Consider the following 16,894-nt stretch of genomic DNA (forward strand, 5'->3'; position numbering starts at 1 on the left):
TAGAATAATAAACCTAAAAAATATTAATTATACTATTGTTTAATAGTATTTAATTATTAAACCTAAATTATTTTTTTTTAAAAAGAGGATAAGCGGAAGCCTACCCGTGCAGGTCGGGCGACTCCCGTGGGCCGCGACTGCCAACTCCTGCGATTGGCAACTCCCGCGATTGGCAACTCCCGCGACTGGCAACTCCCGTGACTACAATAGCAATGGAAACCCATTCGACGAAACCCTAAAACGCAAGATAAAAAAACGGTTTTCGGTTACCCTAAATTTTTATTCGAATTTAATCGAATTTTTTAAGGTTTTTGTAGAATATTTCATGTTCGGCGAATTTCGAACTTCAAGGTTGAAATTTGGCCGAACCTGGTGACTTAGCCTTAAACAATACTCAGTCGGACGTAAATATTACTATTTGAATATTGCTTAATCCTTAGTCTAGTCGGTCATTGTATGCTATCCACTTTTCTGCCAATAATTATTTATTTTTCCTAGGTATAGTTGGCCCGAACGATTATTATTATTATTATTATTTCTATTTCTAGTAGTAGTCAGCCTTAGTTGCCCAGGTTTTGGCTGTTTGGTGTAATAGCACCTCATTACTTAGTGTAGCAATCCTTAAATCATTCTCAATTTAGTTGCTGTGGTTGATTTGCGGCATTTGCCCATGGATCGCTGGGCGTTTATGGCTTGATTCAATTTTAGGAAAGCAGAAAATGGTGAAGTCTTATTAATAAGACTATTTTCTTGAGTGGTGACATCTTCCTTATGGCGGGGGCATGACATACTGTAAATTTTAATTTTATGATTTATCGCCATTTAGTAGCTGTTTCTTTATTTGTCAGTTCTATAACAGTTGGATAAATGCAGGTCTACAACAACTAAGATAAAGATAGGCCTATAACAATTAGGATAAATGCTTGCAACATTTACTGTCTAGACAATATATAAAAGTTAATAATTGGCTCTGCATAGTGTTCCATATGAATTTTGATATTTTCGGGTTTGTTGACTGTGGAGTTCTTTACCAGTTTAACAGATTGTTATGTTTCTTATCATTGGTTTAAAGTTTTTAACATTTCATATTGTATTTATTGCCAGTGCAGATGTGGAGAAGATAAAGAAGCTTGTGCTTCACAGTCCTGTGGTTCTGACACTTACCGAAGTGGAGGGAAGCCTGGATAATGAAATTGTTCCCAAAAGTGTGCAACAATTTTGGGTATGGGTGCCTTGTTAATTATCAATTATTTGTTTACAATCAAGGAAATTGACTTTTTATCATTGCCAGAGGATCTATTGACCCACCTGAATTTCTGTTTGGTTAATTACAGATTGCCTTTTTTTTGGGAACACATTTTACATTATTAAGAAGTTAAGAGAGCAAAGAATAACATTTATCTAAAGAGTAGCTGTGCCTGCAAAGTCTCTTATAGGATGTATTCTACGTGCATTATTGTGAAATCTTTTTGATTCTCTATTGTACATGCCATATTGCAGATTGCATGTGAGGAACGTGATAAACTGCTATACATTCTATCCCTTCTTAAACTGGAATTGGTTCAGAAGAAAGTTTTGATCTTTGTTAATTCAATTGATGCAGGTTTCAAGTTGAAACTCTTCCTTGAACAGGTGTGTTTGGTCAATTTAATGATTTATTCTAAAATTGGAACCAAGGTTCCTGCTTGCAGTTTTTTCCTTGTTATTATTCAATTCTTCAACTAAATGCAATGCAATAAATCTTACCATATGCAATAACAATAAAAACGACAATAAAGACAATATTTATCTTGGGTAAGTAGATATGAAGTTGGAATCAATGTTGTTAATTGCCAAAAAAGACACATTAAATTGCTTTTGTCTAATGTTTGATGATGATCCACTGGGATTGGCAAAGCCACACATGGTAAATAATGTGTGTCAACAATGCCAGTGTTATCTACCCTTAGGAAAAAATAACTTTTTATCAGAAAAACCATGTAAAGTTTGTAATACAGGTATATATATGATGTTGAATAAGCACTATTGTAGTTAAAAATCTCAGCAACCAAAAAATTGACTCAAACCACTAGCAATTTTTTTTTTTCCAGAAATACACAAAATAAACTTAAATAATGGATGAGACATATAAAGAATGTATTTTGAGAACACGAGTTAATTTTGATTATCAAATATTTTTTTACTTGTACAACTACAGGCTTAAACTTCTACTTTTATCCCTACTACTAGTAGTATCCAGCCCTGAGCTTAGAATGTATACTTGAATCTTCCTTAAGAGTGAATTAGTCCTCGAGTATGTGATCTTCTTGGTGTGAATTCTCTCAAACAGGCTTCAATTGTGTTCACACTCAGGAGCAATACCAGCTTGACACAAAACATGAATGGCTAGCTTTTGAAGGTTTGGTGTTTGAGCATGATAATATTCCCACTTCAAATTTACAAATAAATAATTTAAGAAATTATGTGCTACGTATGACTTTGTGGCATTAAACTAAAATTGCATATATCAAAGAAGTGTGATTGAAAGGCTCATGCTTTTAGTCTGCAGTAGGGTTGCCCTCCTTTGAATGTATAAAGATGAAGGAAAGAGCTTAGCCTTTACAATCTTCTAGACCAGCAATTAATCTAGAATTTATTCTCTGAAGCCTTTGCCAGGTGTCAACCTCTCTACGAATGTGATAAGGTCTGCCATGACCTCCTTATCAGCCTTAAGGGAATTTGAGAAGAAATACTTGGGATTTAAGAAATACCCCATTATTTATTGACTGGTAGAGTTGGTTCATTCAACTGTTATCAGTAATTCACTAGATGATTTAATATTTTCTCTTGTATCCACCATGATAATGCCACATGGCCTCCTTGGCTGTATCCATGGCTTCATAGAGATAACTCATTGCAATTTTATCCCCATCAACCAAACGTAGATCCTTGACCAAAGGTTTTTTCATCTAAAAATTTGAAAATAAATATTTTAAATCAATAGAAAATTAAAAAAATAGTAACAATGAACAAAAATAACTACAAATAAAAAATTCCGTCTAAAACTTAAGTTTATTACTTACCTTAAGTAACTCTTCTATGCTTTTGGTGAAAACCGCATCAAATTTTATCTTGATGACCTCCCCTTCATCCTTTTTGGAATATGGAAAATCCAACTGTGGATTGCTTAGAAACATAAATTTGAGAGAAGTTATTGCTCTTCTAATACTTAGCAACATGATAAAGTTTGTGGCAAATTGGATCACTCTTGACTGCACAAGCTTCATACTGTAAATGCACTCATTCGTTAACATATGTACCCCAGTATAGTTGTAGATCAATTTCTTAAGTTTTGTAGCACTTTTGACCACACTTTTGATCCATCCAGTCTTTGCAATGTTATTAAGCATTTAAATCAAGGCAATGAGTAGCACAATGGCTCCAAAAAGTAATGGGATGCCTCTCCTAAAGAATTCCCGTGTGACATGATATGTAGTCATGTTGATGGTGGGAATTTGGACAATGTTCACCACCCTAATCCCTTGGATCACCTCTCCAATAAATTGCACAAAGTCTATGTAGTTTTGACTATGTGTGAGGCATCTATGTTCTTCAAGAACACCAATATGCCACTTGAGGCATCTATGTAGTCTTTTTCATGCCAGCTGCCTACCTATCGTATAAATTGGTACAGCTCTTTTTCAGCCATGTTCTATTTTGATCTTGTATTTAAATTTGTATTTTTGACAGCTTTCTGTACTGATCTATTGAACTCGCATGCAGTTGGTGTCTCAAACCTTGCATTGTCAATGGTTAATGCACCCCAAGAAGATGGGCAGATTGCATAATAAATGATTTACTATCATAGTACCAAACATTTGTGGCTGCTGTTGTTTGCCCTCTCGGGTAAACGGTTAAATGCAGAAAGTAAATGCACAAAACATAATGGAAATATATTAAATAACCAGCCTCTATATTAATTCCACAGTCCATGTACAATAAGTGCTTATAACATTACATCTGACACGACTAACATGATCCTACTTCAAAGAAAAGGTACACAATATATAATACCCGAAGGGGTGCGACACAACCGTCGCGACTCCAACTACCTACCCGTCGGCTAACTAACTGACCGCCGTAACTCATTATTACCGATGACAACATAAACATAATATAACAACATAACATAATGATTATTCCCGGCAACATCATCCCCCCCAAGAAAAGAAGTCAACTCCGACGACTTAATACAAAATAGAGATGAACGGCAGGAACTACTGACGCCAGTCGGGCCCGGATCTTATACACTTGCTGCGTCCTCGCCTGAAAACCCTTTTCTGCTACCATCCGATGCTCAAGTGCGGATTTCACCAATATTGCTTCCTTTGCCATCACAGTCCTCCTGTGCCTAACCCAAACTTGTCTGCAAAACATGTTTTTCAGTCTCAGGTTCCACCAACTGCTACTCAAATGATACTGTCTCCCTAGCCAATTTGTCCTCGATAGCCACCCGTGCTGCTCTCCCGGCATCCAACTCCTGGGTACGCTGAACTAAGTCTCACGCAACTATTGCCCCCAACCTGGTGGTCGGCTCCTCTCGAGCCCTCTGTGCATCCACCACGGCAACCTCCGAGTTCCTCAAAATGTACCAGTCATGCCTGGAGGTGGCCACAATCCGCTGACACAAATGCTAGGAGACACCTCAAATCCTCCATCACACTCCCCAAAGGCCAAAAACTGAACTGAATAACTCCCTAGTGTCATACAACTGCGCGGACCTGCAATGCCTTCCCTCAAACTCTATTTGTTCCCAACCTCCAAATCCGCCTCCCTCTATGGCTTATGGCTTCCCCACCAATGCTTAGCTGCAGGCTTCTTTCTCACAGTACGGACAACCACAACACTTCCCGTGGTCTTCTGTAGCTCAAAATAAACTAGGGGTCTGGGGGCAACGCATTGTAATGTCCCCGATGGCACCCCGGCCATACAACCTCCCTGTACGGTCAACAACAGCACTGGCACTTCCAATCGTGCGGTCAACACCCTCCACCGTATGACTGTGTTTGTTTGTGCGGGGGCTGCGTTTATGTCTTCGTGCTCCGCGACAGCAGTGGTTTCCACCGCACGGTGGTGGACGTGCTACCGTACGATGGTTCCACCGCATGGTGGTCCCACTGTACGATGGTTCCACCGTGGCTTTCTTCTCCCTTTTTTTCCGTACGGTCAGCTGACCCGTACGACCATACGATTTTTTTTTTTTTTTTTTTTTCAATTTATTTATTTATTTATTTTTTTCGTTTTTTTTTTCTGCTAGAGAGTCTTCTGCTGAGGTCCCCTGTCTCTGAGATCGCCCTTCATCCTTCTCAGTTTTCCTTGCCCAAGGGTTTCCTGTTGTGGTCCTGTGCCTCTTGAGTCGCCTACCTCGCCTCTTAGGTCTCCTTCCATCCGCTCAGGTCCCCCTTTGGGCTCTCGGGTGTCCGTCCGGCCTCTCGGTTCCCCTGCGCGCTTCGCGTGGTAGGGTTTCAATTTGTACCCGTTGGTGGCAAGTCTATTTTCCATGGCCATCCGAAGACCTGGAACCACAAATTCTACAGGGACCACGACCTCCTTCCCGTACATAAGAAGAAGAAGAATAATAAAGATTTTGAAGACTGCGGTCTTCCACACAGGGTTCCAATCGTTGCCAACACTCTTCGGATTCTCTACGTCGCCAGGGTTTGGAGCGTCTCCCTTCCAATATTCTTTGTATTCCGGCAAGTACACCTCTGTTGGTTGCTCTGGTTCCTCTACTTCGAGCCTGTAGCTTTGGAACATTTCATAATCCTCCATTTGCCAGTGGAAGAGCTCGTTAAGTGAGCATACCTCATCTTCAGAACATCCCTCCAATTCGAGCACCCCTTCACTGTTCGGCTCCATCGCGTTCTTGCCCTTGCTTTCATCGGGACCCCCTTCCCCTTTATTAGAGTCCTCTGAGTCCGAGTCGGAAGAGGCGAGCTCTTCGCCGACATCTTGGGTGTGTAGGTCAATGGTATATTTCCGCCCCCCCTTCTCCATGGAAAGTGTATTTTTCTTCCAGTTGTGGTTTACCCTCGCGTTGATCAACCACGCTCTCCCCAGGATGGCGTCATAGCCTTTCTTCTTCGAGGGGATAACCACGAAATCTAACAAGAATGGTTGCGTACCAATTGTCACTTGTTGGGCCATCAACAGGCCGAGTGGCTTAATGCCGTGTTGGTCTGCTCCCACCAGGTTGAATGTGGGTGGCCACAGGGTGGGCTTCCCCAACCGCTTCCATGTTTCTTCTGGTAGTACATTCACCCCAGATCCACCGTCCACAATGGTGTCCTTCAGAATGGTCCCACGGATACCCATTTCTACCACAGCTGGGTGTCTACCACTGCTCAAGGCTAGTAACATCGGGTCAGTCAAAGGGCTGACGGAAACCTCCACCTGTGGTGTACTCTTCGAAGCGGTGGCGGGAACCCCTACCTATGGTGCACTCGACGATGCGGTGGCGGGAACCCGTACCTGTGGTGCACTCGACGCTGCGGTGCTTTGCACATTGGTGAGGATGGCAGTCCTCAATTGTGGCATAGAGTCTAGAAGGTCTTTTACCTTTATCGGCACCTCCATCTGCAAGATTTGCCCAATGATGTTATTTTCCGCTTCCGTACGGGATGATGTACTCGCCACCTCGTTGTCCCGTCGTTCGGTCCTCATCTCACGTTCAATATTGGCCTTTGCCTCCCGTAATCTCTCCTTCTCCGTACGGGGGTCGAGATAAGTGGCTTTTTTCGTCTGGGCGCGGGTGATCGCCAGTACTTCTTTCTCACTAGTCTTCTTAGCCTTCTCAATGTTGAGGAGATTAACCCCTGCCTGCGGGCAATTTGCGTCCTCATGGTCCCTTGGCCCACACCAACGACAGAGGTGCTGAGGGGTGGCTTCCTTTGTGCAATCACGGGCGAAGTGCCCCCACTGATTACAGGCCCTACATTGGATAATTGGCCGGCCCTTGGCATCATACTGGATACGGCTTCTGTTATTGTTATTGTTGTTATTCCTTCCGCCGCCGCGTCTGTTGTCCCGGTATCCTCCAGATGATGCCGTTGTGTTAGTATGTTGGCCGGTACCCGCTGGTGCGGATGTTGTGGCCTGCTCCGTGAACAACACCTGGTTCATTTGCGTACCTCGGGTTTTCATGTTGTATGGGCACTCCTTGGTGGAGTGTCCCATCACTTGGCAAATCTCACAGAATGCCTTCTTTTGGCAAGTACCCTTTGTGTGCCCTTCCTCTTTGCACTCAGTGCACCATATGTCCCCTTCGTTCCGACCAGTGCTTCTCATTATTTTGAATTCCTTTCTCATTCGCTCCATGTCTTTCTGGAGCGATTGCACCCGTTTGCTAGCCTCGTCGTCGCTGCTGCTTTCCTGTGAAGAGTCATTATCCTCGAATGAGGATTTATTACTTTTCTTCTTCTTTGATGTTTTGTGTTCGCTCTCCAGGTCCATCGCCCTATTATAAGCGTCGTCATATGACGTCGGGGGTACAATTTTCATCTTCCTCCGTAGGGAGGATTTCAACCCTTCAACGAACCATCGTTTCTTCAATCCATCTGCGGGTTGGCTTTCCATTTTACCCAAGAGTTCTTTCAGCCTCCGACTATATGCCCGTACTGTCTCCCTGGTACCTTGTTTGGTACTGTATATCTCCGTTACAATTTCATTGTCATCACGGAGCAACCGAAACTCCCCCGTGAATTCCTTCTGTAGATTGGCCCACGTGGCCACTTTTTGCTTGTCCACATCGGAGTACCAATCTATGGCAACTCCTCGTAACGTGGCTGGGAACTGCTGTACCCAGTCATCCTGGTCTGTTACTCCGTTGGCGGACCAAATGGTTTCACATGTACGTCAGTGTCGTAAGGGGTCTTCCTTGCCCTCCCCTGTGAACTTTGGCAATTTTTGTTTACTCGCCAGCCCACCACTGGGTCTCGCTCCTCTAATTCCTTGTGTGCTTGTACCTGGCGATCCTCCGCCTCCTGCAACTGAACCTCCACTTGTGGGTCCTCCGGAAAAAGTTGCTGACACCGAACCAAACAAATTGCCTCCCGTACGGTACCCTTGTGCTCCCTCGGCACCTTCGGTCGTACCGTCACCTTTCGTTGTCTCCCTCCGGTTGTCCTCTGAAATGGACAAATTCTTTAGCAAGTCTTTGGTAGCGTCGATCAGGTTTAGACTTAGCCTTGTTTGTTCCACCAACTCTTCGCGACTTCTTACCCTACGGTGGTATTCTGGCGAACTGTAGAGTTCTCCTTCGGCACCCTCCGTGACTCCTTCTGGCAGCCCTACAACAGTGTAGTTCTCTCCGTCTATCTCTGCCTCCGCAACCTCCGTGACACCTCCTGGGTTCCCTTCGGGCAACCCCTCGGCCAGTCGTCCCTCGGCAAGCTGCCTTAGCCTACGCCTTCGTACTATCTGCTGTCTGAGATTCAACGCGGTTTGTGCCACTTCCCATTCGTCACTCTGTATCTTTTTATTTTTGTCCTTATTTAGTCTATTGGGCATAAGTCACTTCCATACACGCCATGTACACAAAAAAACTTTTATTATTTTTATTTTTATTTTGCCTTCCGGCCACAATTTATATCAGCAGTGTGTCGGGATTATTACAAGGTTCAATTTCCTCCTGGCCTGGCGCCATCTCGTTCCGTTTCCCGTCGGCTGTTCTCTTCGTAGCGTTGCAGGATTTGTTGTCGTCGCTCTTCTTGGGCAATCTCCTCCAGGCGGGCTTGTTGTGCCAGCGATGCCTGTGCAAGCAACCGGGGGAGGTGGTTCATCAACCGGTTTACTGTCGGGCTAACCTCCAGCGCTGTCCACACGGCACTTGGTGGGATTTCTGCCTCCGCCGCTTCTCGTCGAACGTGTGTCTGAATGGCTACCTGGAGCAAAATTGAAAATTCTCGCGTTGCCGTGTCTTCTCCTGTGTAAAGTTCTGTCTGCGCGTCATCGGCCTCCGGGTTTACTTCACCAACGGGTAGGCCCATTGTGTCTGTGCGCCATCCGTGTCTTCCATTCCCGAGTTCGTCTAGGCAACGGCGCCAAATGTTTGCCCTCTCGGGTAAACGGTTAAATGCAGAAAGTAAATGCACATAACATAATGGAAATATATTAAATAACCAGCCTCTATATTAATTCCACAGTCCATGTACAATAAGTGCTTATAACATTACATCTGACACGACTAACATGATCCTACTTCAAAGAAAAGGTACACAATATATAATACCCGAAGGGGTGCGACACAACCGTCGCGACTCCAACTACCTACCCGTCGGCTAACTAACTGACCGCCGTAACTCATTATTACCGATGACAACATAAACATAATATAACAACATAACATAATGATTATTCCCGGCAACAGCTGTCCTTGCTTCATGGTGCTTCTCTCAATTCCACGCAACAACTTCAATCAAGGTTGTGTGCCTGGGACATTTTGAGGAATTAAGAAGCTAGGTGAGGAATTCATATGGCTTAAACTCTCCTTAGTGTGAGTGGAGGAACTCTGAACCCATGGGCCAAAGAAAAAACTTTATGATGGATGAGGGCTGGCTGTGAAATTCATCATTGATTCAACTGTTTATGTTGTTCTCTTTCTTTTAGTTTTATTCTCATCATAGCTACAAAGTTTTTTGTTGGACTTCTTGCTGCACTGAGGTAAACAACTTGATATCTGGCTAGCAATTTTGAGCAAGGTGGTATTTCAATTGATTGCTACCTCCTTTCTACATTACATCCAAAATAATTGCAGGTCATCATACCCTTGATAGCACTTGGTGTGTCATGCATCATGTAGGCTTCGTTCTGCCTTGCATTGCAGTTTGCACACTATAGATTCTAGACACTGCAAAAAGAAAAGAAAATAAGTAACATGCTAATAGGGTCTTGGTTCTTTTGAATTCTCAAATATAAAAGGCAGAAAAAATATTAAAGAACCAAAGAAAATACCTGTCCAAATGCACTCCAAATTGTTTATGAATGCTTCAAATCATGCTTTGTAATGGCCCATCCTTAGGGAACATTAATTAGTAAATTATGCAGCAAATGTGCACTTTTTTGATTTTGTCATTGGACGGTAAAGTGTTTCCTGGAACAACAAATATATATCATTTAGAACTACATTCATTTTTATTCTTTGCACTCAATACTATGATTTTGTATTCATTAGTGTATAGCACTAGTGTGCTGATGTTCGCTCCTCTTCATCACAACTTCCTTTACAAATACATTTGTCACTCACACAAACAGATTTTGGCCTAATGAATTAAAGTTGTCTTACTTGCAAAATGCACAAGCCATGTTTCCTACCTTGGGATATCAACTCTCTACAATCAATTTGTTAGTGACATTTTCCACATATTGCCTCACAATCATAACCCCTCAAAGGTTATAGTATTAATATGCAAGGGTTTGCCCTTATGCACTAGTTCTCAAATTTTGTATTGGCTCTGACCCAATTACTTTTTTAGTTTTAAGAAAACTTAACCCATTTTTTTGTATTGGCAACCCTAGAAAGATCATATAATTAATTTCCTTTACATTTAGATCATATTCCAATTTTAATTATCAATCCCATGCTTGAATTTATTTTGATCGTCTTGTAGTAGCTATTCCATCAATCATAATGTTATGGAATTCCTAGTTTCATTGCAGTACACTGTCTTTATCTCACTCACAGGGGAAAATTATATTGATCTACAACATTTGACTGTTTTATAACAAAAAAATTTCATCTAAAATAATTGTAGATATTACTAATTCTAAGTAACTCCCAATTTACATTATGCTAAACTAGTAATCCCATTTACAACTTGTTGGTGTTTCCAAATAACTTCTTGAATTTCTCTAAGAGTTAGCCTTCTTCCTTCAACAAGAATTCAAGATCATTGGCCAATTGACAAGGATATCACGACAAGATGGACAATCCTTCTACAATTCGGGCTCTGCAAGACCCAGGCAGGTTAACCTACAACAACACTTTAAAAAATACAGCATGCTATACTGGTATTGCTTTTTAAAACAGATGATTCTCAATGATACTGAATTAACGCAAGTAAGCATCTAGAATTGGCCCTATTCCACTTACTTCGGAGAAAATTATCACTTGAGAACCAGAATCCTTACTACAAACAAAAATAAATTGAAGAACGGTTACTTGAAAAAGGTTGTGGTTACTGAACAAACATAGCATCAGACCAGTGTATTATCCATCGGCACAAAGTCAAATTCCTGACAGAATGACAAGAGTTACAACTAATTTTTCGACTATAAATGCCTTACATATATATCCTATCATAATCCCTCGTAAATCATACTTTAAACCATCATAATCATTCCTCAGTTGCTGTAACATGCTATTAGAATTTAATTTTTTCCTTGAAGAAAACCTAAATATCATATTACACATCTACAGTAACCCATAGGGACAGTTCTATTTGTCCTTAACAAATAAAAGCATTCAACTGAAAAACAACAGATATGAGACAATTCACTGGAATATTTATATTAATTTCTTTATGTATAACAGTTTCATATGCTAGAAAACTAACTTTGCTTCCAAGAACTCAACTAAACCGCTTCTATATTTCAAATTTCAGAACCCTTACAAAATGGCCATGAATTCCCTTTTATAGAAAACAAGGGAGCACGAAAGCTTTCAACCAATCCTATACCACCTGTCATTATCTAACCTTACCATCATTCCCCTTTTGGTTACAACCCCTTTTATCGGTCTTAACATAAGCAAGAGACAACTTAACTGAATTGTAACAGAATTTCGTAAAAGCAAAAGAAAACCTCCATGTGGCATAAGTATTCCTTATGACTCACATCTCTCCAGAAAGGAAATTCTGACAAGCATCCATGTGTGTGCTGTATGAAGGAGTCACCAAAGTAGCATTTGCTTTATTCAATATCGTGGTGCTATATTCCAACTGGTATAGACCACTCACTTGTAACTGCAAATTCTCCACTACCCTATCAACATCATCAAGAACTTTATCTAGTACTTTGCGGAAAATGGAATCTCTAAGTTCTAACTCCCATTCATGCTCCGTCTTGAGATTTCCGCCTTCTTTTATAAAGGGAGGGATGGGAGTACTTTGTAACTTGGTGAACCTTTTCAAAGCTTGGACAATATAATCATGAAATCTGCAGTGATTGCTAATCAACTCATTAGCTTCAAATATAATAGGCTCTAATGTATTCAACTTGTCTCTCCATATTTGAGCATCCCTACCAACAGATTCAACAAACACACATATACAATGAAGTAGCTGCTGCTTTTGATACAAGTATTTTATAGTAATTTTTAAATGGATCTCTACTGCCCGTTGTTTCTGCATAACATGAAACAATTCTTGATATCTTATCCATGTAATCTGTAAATAGGGTAGCATTTGTTCCACCCTACTCTTGATATAATCTTGGCCCCATGTAAACCTGTTCATTCTGAGATCCCTTTTTAAACACATTACCTCATGTTGCAATTTTAGCATTTGTTTCTTAGTCTGTTCTCTTTTATTTCTTTCATATATGAGGCTAGTTTGCAACTTTGAAATAGTATTTTCATCCTCCAACAACAAATTTTTCCCTTTTGAAGCTCCTAATGCTTCTCTCAACTCAATGTTTTCTTGGGTAATCTATGCAATTGTTTCATTCAACTCCTCAAACTTTGCTTGAGTAAATAATGCAACATTCACATTTAGATCAGCTACATCACTAGCATGAATATCCCTAAGCCGGTACACCATGAACTGTCCAATTACTTCATTCATGCCATTAATCAATTTTGGCCTTTGTCCCTTAGGATACATACACCATGTGGAAAGAGTTTTGTCAGAAGGTCTAAATTCTGAACCAAAACAAAGTTTTTCATATCCTTCATCCGTAAGGCTACAATCGAACTTTCGCTCTCTCCTCAGATTGTCAAAAACAATATTTGAGGATAGATTCATCCCAGGGATAATCAAGCATCCAACTTCTTTGAGTAACATCCTCCCCTTCTTGGGTGTCATTTGATCAAACTCCTCCTTGAGCCCTGCATGGAACTTTCTGTTATATTCATCCCTTTGCTCACTAGGAATTTCTGTTAATCTCTTTGCCCTTCCACTTATAAATAAACAATTTGAATTCTTGAGACTTAATGAATTCATCATCAGATATGAAAGATTCAGAAGCGTTTCTTCTCACATCTTCTGTTAAATAGCTACTTACCTGGATCAAGTCATCATTATCTTCATTTGGTGGAATGTAAGGTGGCAACCTTATTTCTTGTGTTACTTCCATTTCCTCTTGGGATCTGCTTTTGTCCCCATCTTCCTGAGATAAATTAACACCTAAAGATGGTGTCAGAGACATCCTAGCTAAAGGAGGAATGTCAATTGACCCACTTACTTCAAAAGTTGAAGGTCTTGGAGATGGAGGTGGAGGAATAGGTGAATTAGCAAGGAGAATAGGGGCATTTTGAATTATTTTTTCCATTCTTGCTACTTTGTCACGTTCTTCCGGGAAGAGTCCTACATAAGAAGGGTCTTCGAAACTTTTCTTGCTTTCAATCTTTTGTACCTTAAAGTACATTGATCTCCTTGTCTGTACTTTCTCTTAAGAATCACAATCTCTCATCAATTCCTCTCTGAGTTCAAACTCATGTTGAACTTTCCCCAGTGTCATTGCCCTCTTGGCATAAGTATAATACCCTTTTGGGTCAAACTCTCGAGTTGTCAATCCTAGTGGGAAGTGAAAAGACATAAGCAATTTAATGGCTTCCTCAAAACCTTTATTTGTATTGATTTCAAAATCACCAATCACTAGGCACATGGGCAAGAAGGATCCCTTTTGGCTGTTTCTAAAAGGAGCTGAAGCCTCATACATCTGCCATACAATTTCTAAAGCAGCCAATCTATTTGGGACTATGAGAGGTAGCATATGTGGTTTTCCTTTAAATCCATACATCCTGATGTATGTATATTGCTCGTCCAAATACCAATCAGCCCAATTGTGGTCAATACTCACATTGAGTTCCTTTTCCTTCCCCTTTGGTCTTAAGAAATTCATTACTTGCTTTGTCAACCGGGGAACTTCTATACCACATGCAATATATATGCTCCTGACAAAGTACTGTTCAAACATTAGAGCCTGAGAATGCTGATATCTTTTGTCCCAAATAGCAGTCCATAACTGGACTAGCACCTTGACTCCCTTTTGAACAGGCCTTACATTAAGCAAAGGGTCCCATACACCATACTTATGTCCTTGGAACAATATCATATGCATCAGTAATGAGTACCATTTGAAAGTTATTTTTGAACCTCCTTGCTGAATTCCTACTAGTGATTCATGCAATGCATTTGCAACAAATTGGGAGTAATCATAACACTTGTAGTTAGTCTCACCTTATACATCGCAAGAAAGCAACATAAATTCCTTAGGCATCATAGAATCCCCATTATATCCCAACACTTGACAAATTGCATAATAGGTTAGCTCAAAATATCTGCAAAACAAGTCCACCTTGTATGGGGGCTGCTCGTTCCTAGCAAATTTCTGCAAGTTATCCCTGTATCTAGGTTTGTGAATGGGCAACCATTTCCTTCTGAAGAACCCCTCTATGGCATCATATTCGGCCTTGAGGTTTTCCAAATTAATCTCTGTATTGCAATCCCTACAGTCTTCTAAGCCAAACACCTCTAGTATTGTATCCCTGTTAATGTCTAACAACCTCCCATTCGTGGACCTGATGTATCGGCCTTCAACATTATAACACTTTGCCAACGCTTTAATTAAGTCCACACTGAGAAAAACATTAGGAACGACTAATCTAGCCAGTCCTAATCTCCATGGGTTGAATTCAGGAATTGCAGACTCCGATTTCATATAAAAACATTTGAAGATATGATGCCCTTTGACCCTAAAATAGCTCTCCCTACAATCAGATTGCTTGTCCACAAACCTCACAACACCAGCCCCTGTCTTAGGTCTATAAGACGACCCAGGCAATTGAGCAATTAAATCATCGTGAAGGTTTTTATCTTTTTTGTCTTTTAGCCTTGGGTTCTACAGACTGTGAAGCTTTCGAAGAGGTAGATAATTCCAACATGTCCCAAGATTACCCTAGACTGATAATATTTTAACTAGGGCTACAATTAATTCTTATCCCATTCTTTGAAGGAAACTACAGAGATAGGTAACAGGACTTACTCAATCTTGCTTGCGCTTTCTGATTTTATGGCCGCCTAGACGCCTTCACAACCTGGTTTCTCAACTCCGCATCAGACCTTTTCAGCAATTTGTGACCAGAATTGTTCTAAACTCAAATAAACCATCCTCTCTTCATAAATGAAGTTCGTGTGAATAATGATGGCGCAAATGGGCTTTTACATAGGTTTAAACGTGCACCGTTGATCTCAGAGAATTGACGGTAAGCGGTGAAATTCAAATAACCATACTCGAGGAAACTATCAGTCACATCATTTGCCTCATCGCCTTTGTTAAACTCTCTCGACACTCGTCAGGATCACAAAAGCTATCTTGGCGAGGCCCGAGTTGACACACTGGATCCTATTTGGTTACCAACATTCAGCTCATTCGTCTTCCTCTCGGGACTCGTCAAAGCAGAGACAATTCATTCACCGAGTGCCAAGTAACCTTTGGTTGGAGTCATGACATTCCTCTTGGGCACTCGTTGAACACGAGACACCATGCTCACCGAGTTCCGCAAGAAACATTTACGTGGCTTATTCGACTCGGGATTCGGCTAGGATAAAATAAAAATTCCATCGAGTTCCGAGAAACAACTTTGATACACTTTGCCTGCCACATCAGATAACAGCTTAGTGCCAACACAAACCTTTCTGCTGATCGAGGCCCACTTTAAGACAATTCAGGTATGTGACCAATTACAAACCCTTTAAAGTTACATGCGGGGGGGGCGGGGGGACACAAAACTTAATCCACCTAGGACACAGGTAGACCATAACATATCGCGTCGCGGGCCACAAGGATTTCCAATTAAACTCATGACTGGTTAGGCAATTTTTAAAGGAAAGCAGCCTTAGACAAAATTTTAAAAACAGCAGGAGAAAAGCTAAGCTAACCAAAATGAGAAAATCTGCCCAAAACAGTCCTAACACAACTTGCCAACAATATGCATTCATAGATTAGTATAAGAGTAGGGTCACTAAGCGTATAGCTTAACTGAACTACGATTAGATACAAATGAACTCTCTTATCAAGATGCATATAAAGTAAGATTTAAGTGATTCAGCCCACTAAATGGATCCATAATATTTGAATTGGTGTAAAGATATCTGACCACATGCTATAACCAATAATACTATAGTAGTAACAACTGACACATATCTTAAATCTGGACATGATATTGTCTACATCAAATAGTTGTTTTAATCTTAAGAACATTATAAATATGTCTATATCTTAAGAACATAATAGCCACAGTTTGTTGTTTTAATATTCAAATGTTTTTGTTTGAAACTCACTTGTTATTTCTGGCATTGGTGTTTTTACAGTTTGGGATGAAATCTGCTGTCTTCAATGCAGAGTTACCACAAAACTCACGGCTTCACATGCTTGAGGTATAGCCATCAACAATAGTTTTTTCTATTGCATTACTTTATGAATTCTTGTAATGATAGGCTGAGAACAAACTATGCTTATTTTGCAAATTTTCAAGGGATAGATTACCTGTTGCCTTACAAAAGCAGCTGATCTTCTGGTTTTAAAATGGTTAATATCTTCTGTACAACTAGATTTAATTTTGTCATGCCTTTGTGGTGACATGATTTTATCCCTGAAAAGCTTTGAAAGGGAAAAAGCAACAATGGGAATACACTTA

At 40.6% G+C, this 16,894-nt stretch overlaps 1 protein-coding gene across 3 annotated transcripts in view; it reads left to right on the forward strand.

Annotated features, from left to right (window-relative positions):
• Positions 1-16,894, forward strand: part of LOC131038546 (DEAD-box ATP-dependent RNA helicase 16) — a 156,055-nt gene that overhangs the window by 58,962 nt on the left and 80,199 nt on the right. For 2 of the 3 annotated variants that reach the window (XM_057971010.2, XM_057971011.2), the window contains 3 exons: positions 1,105-1,222; positions 1,501-1,632; positions 16,569-16,634. In XM_057971010.2, coding sequence (XP_057826993.2) covers positions 1,105-1,222; positions 1,501-1,632; positions 16,569-16,634 — 316 coding nt within the window. The remainder of the gene's footprint in view (positions 1-1,104; positions 1,223-1,500; positions 1,633-16,568; positions 16,635-16,894) is intronic. The other variant, XM_057971012.2, reaches the window with a different exon arrangement.

This window comes from Cryptomeria japonica, chromosome 10 (genome assembly GCF_030272615.1).
Source record: "Cryptomeria japonica chromosome 10, Sugi_1.0, whole genome shotgun sequence".
NCBI classification, from domain to species: Eukaryota; Viridiplantae; Streptophyta; class Pinopsida; order Cupressales; family Cupressaceae; genus Cryptomeria; species Cryptomeria japonica.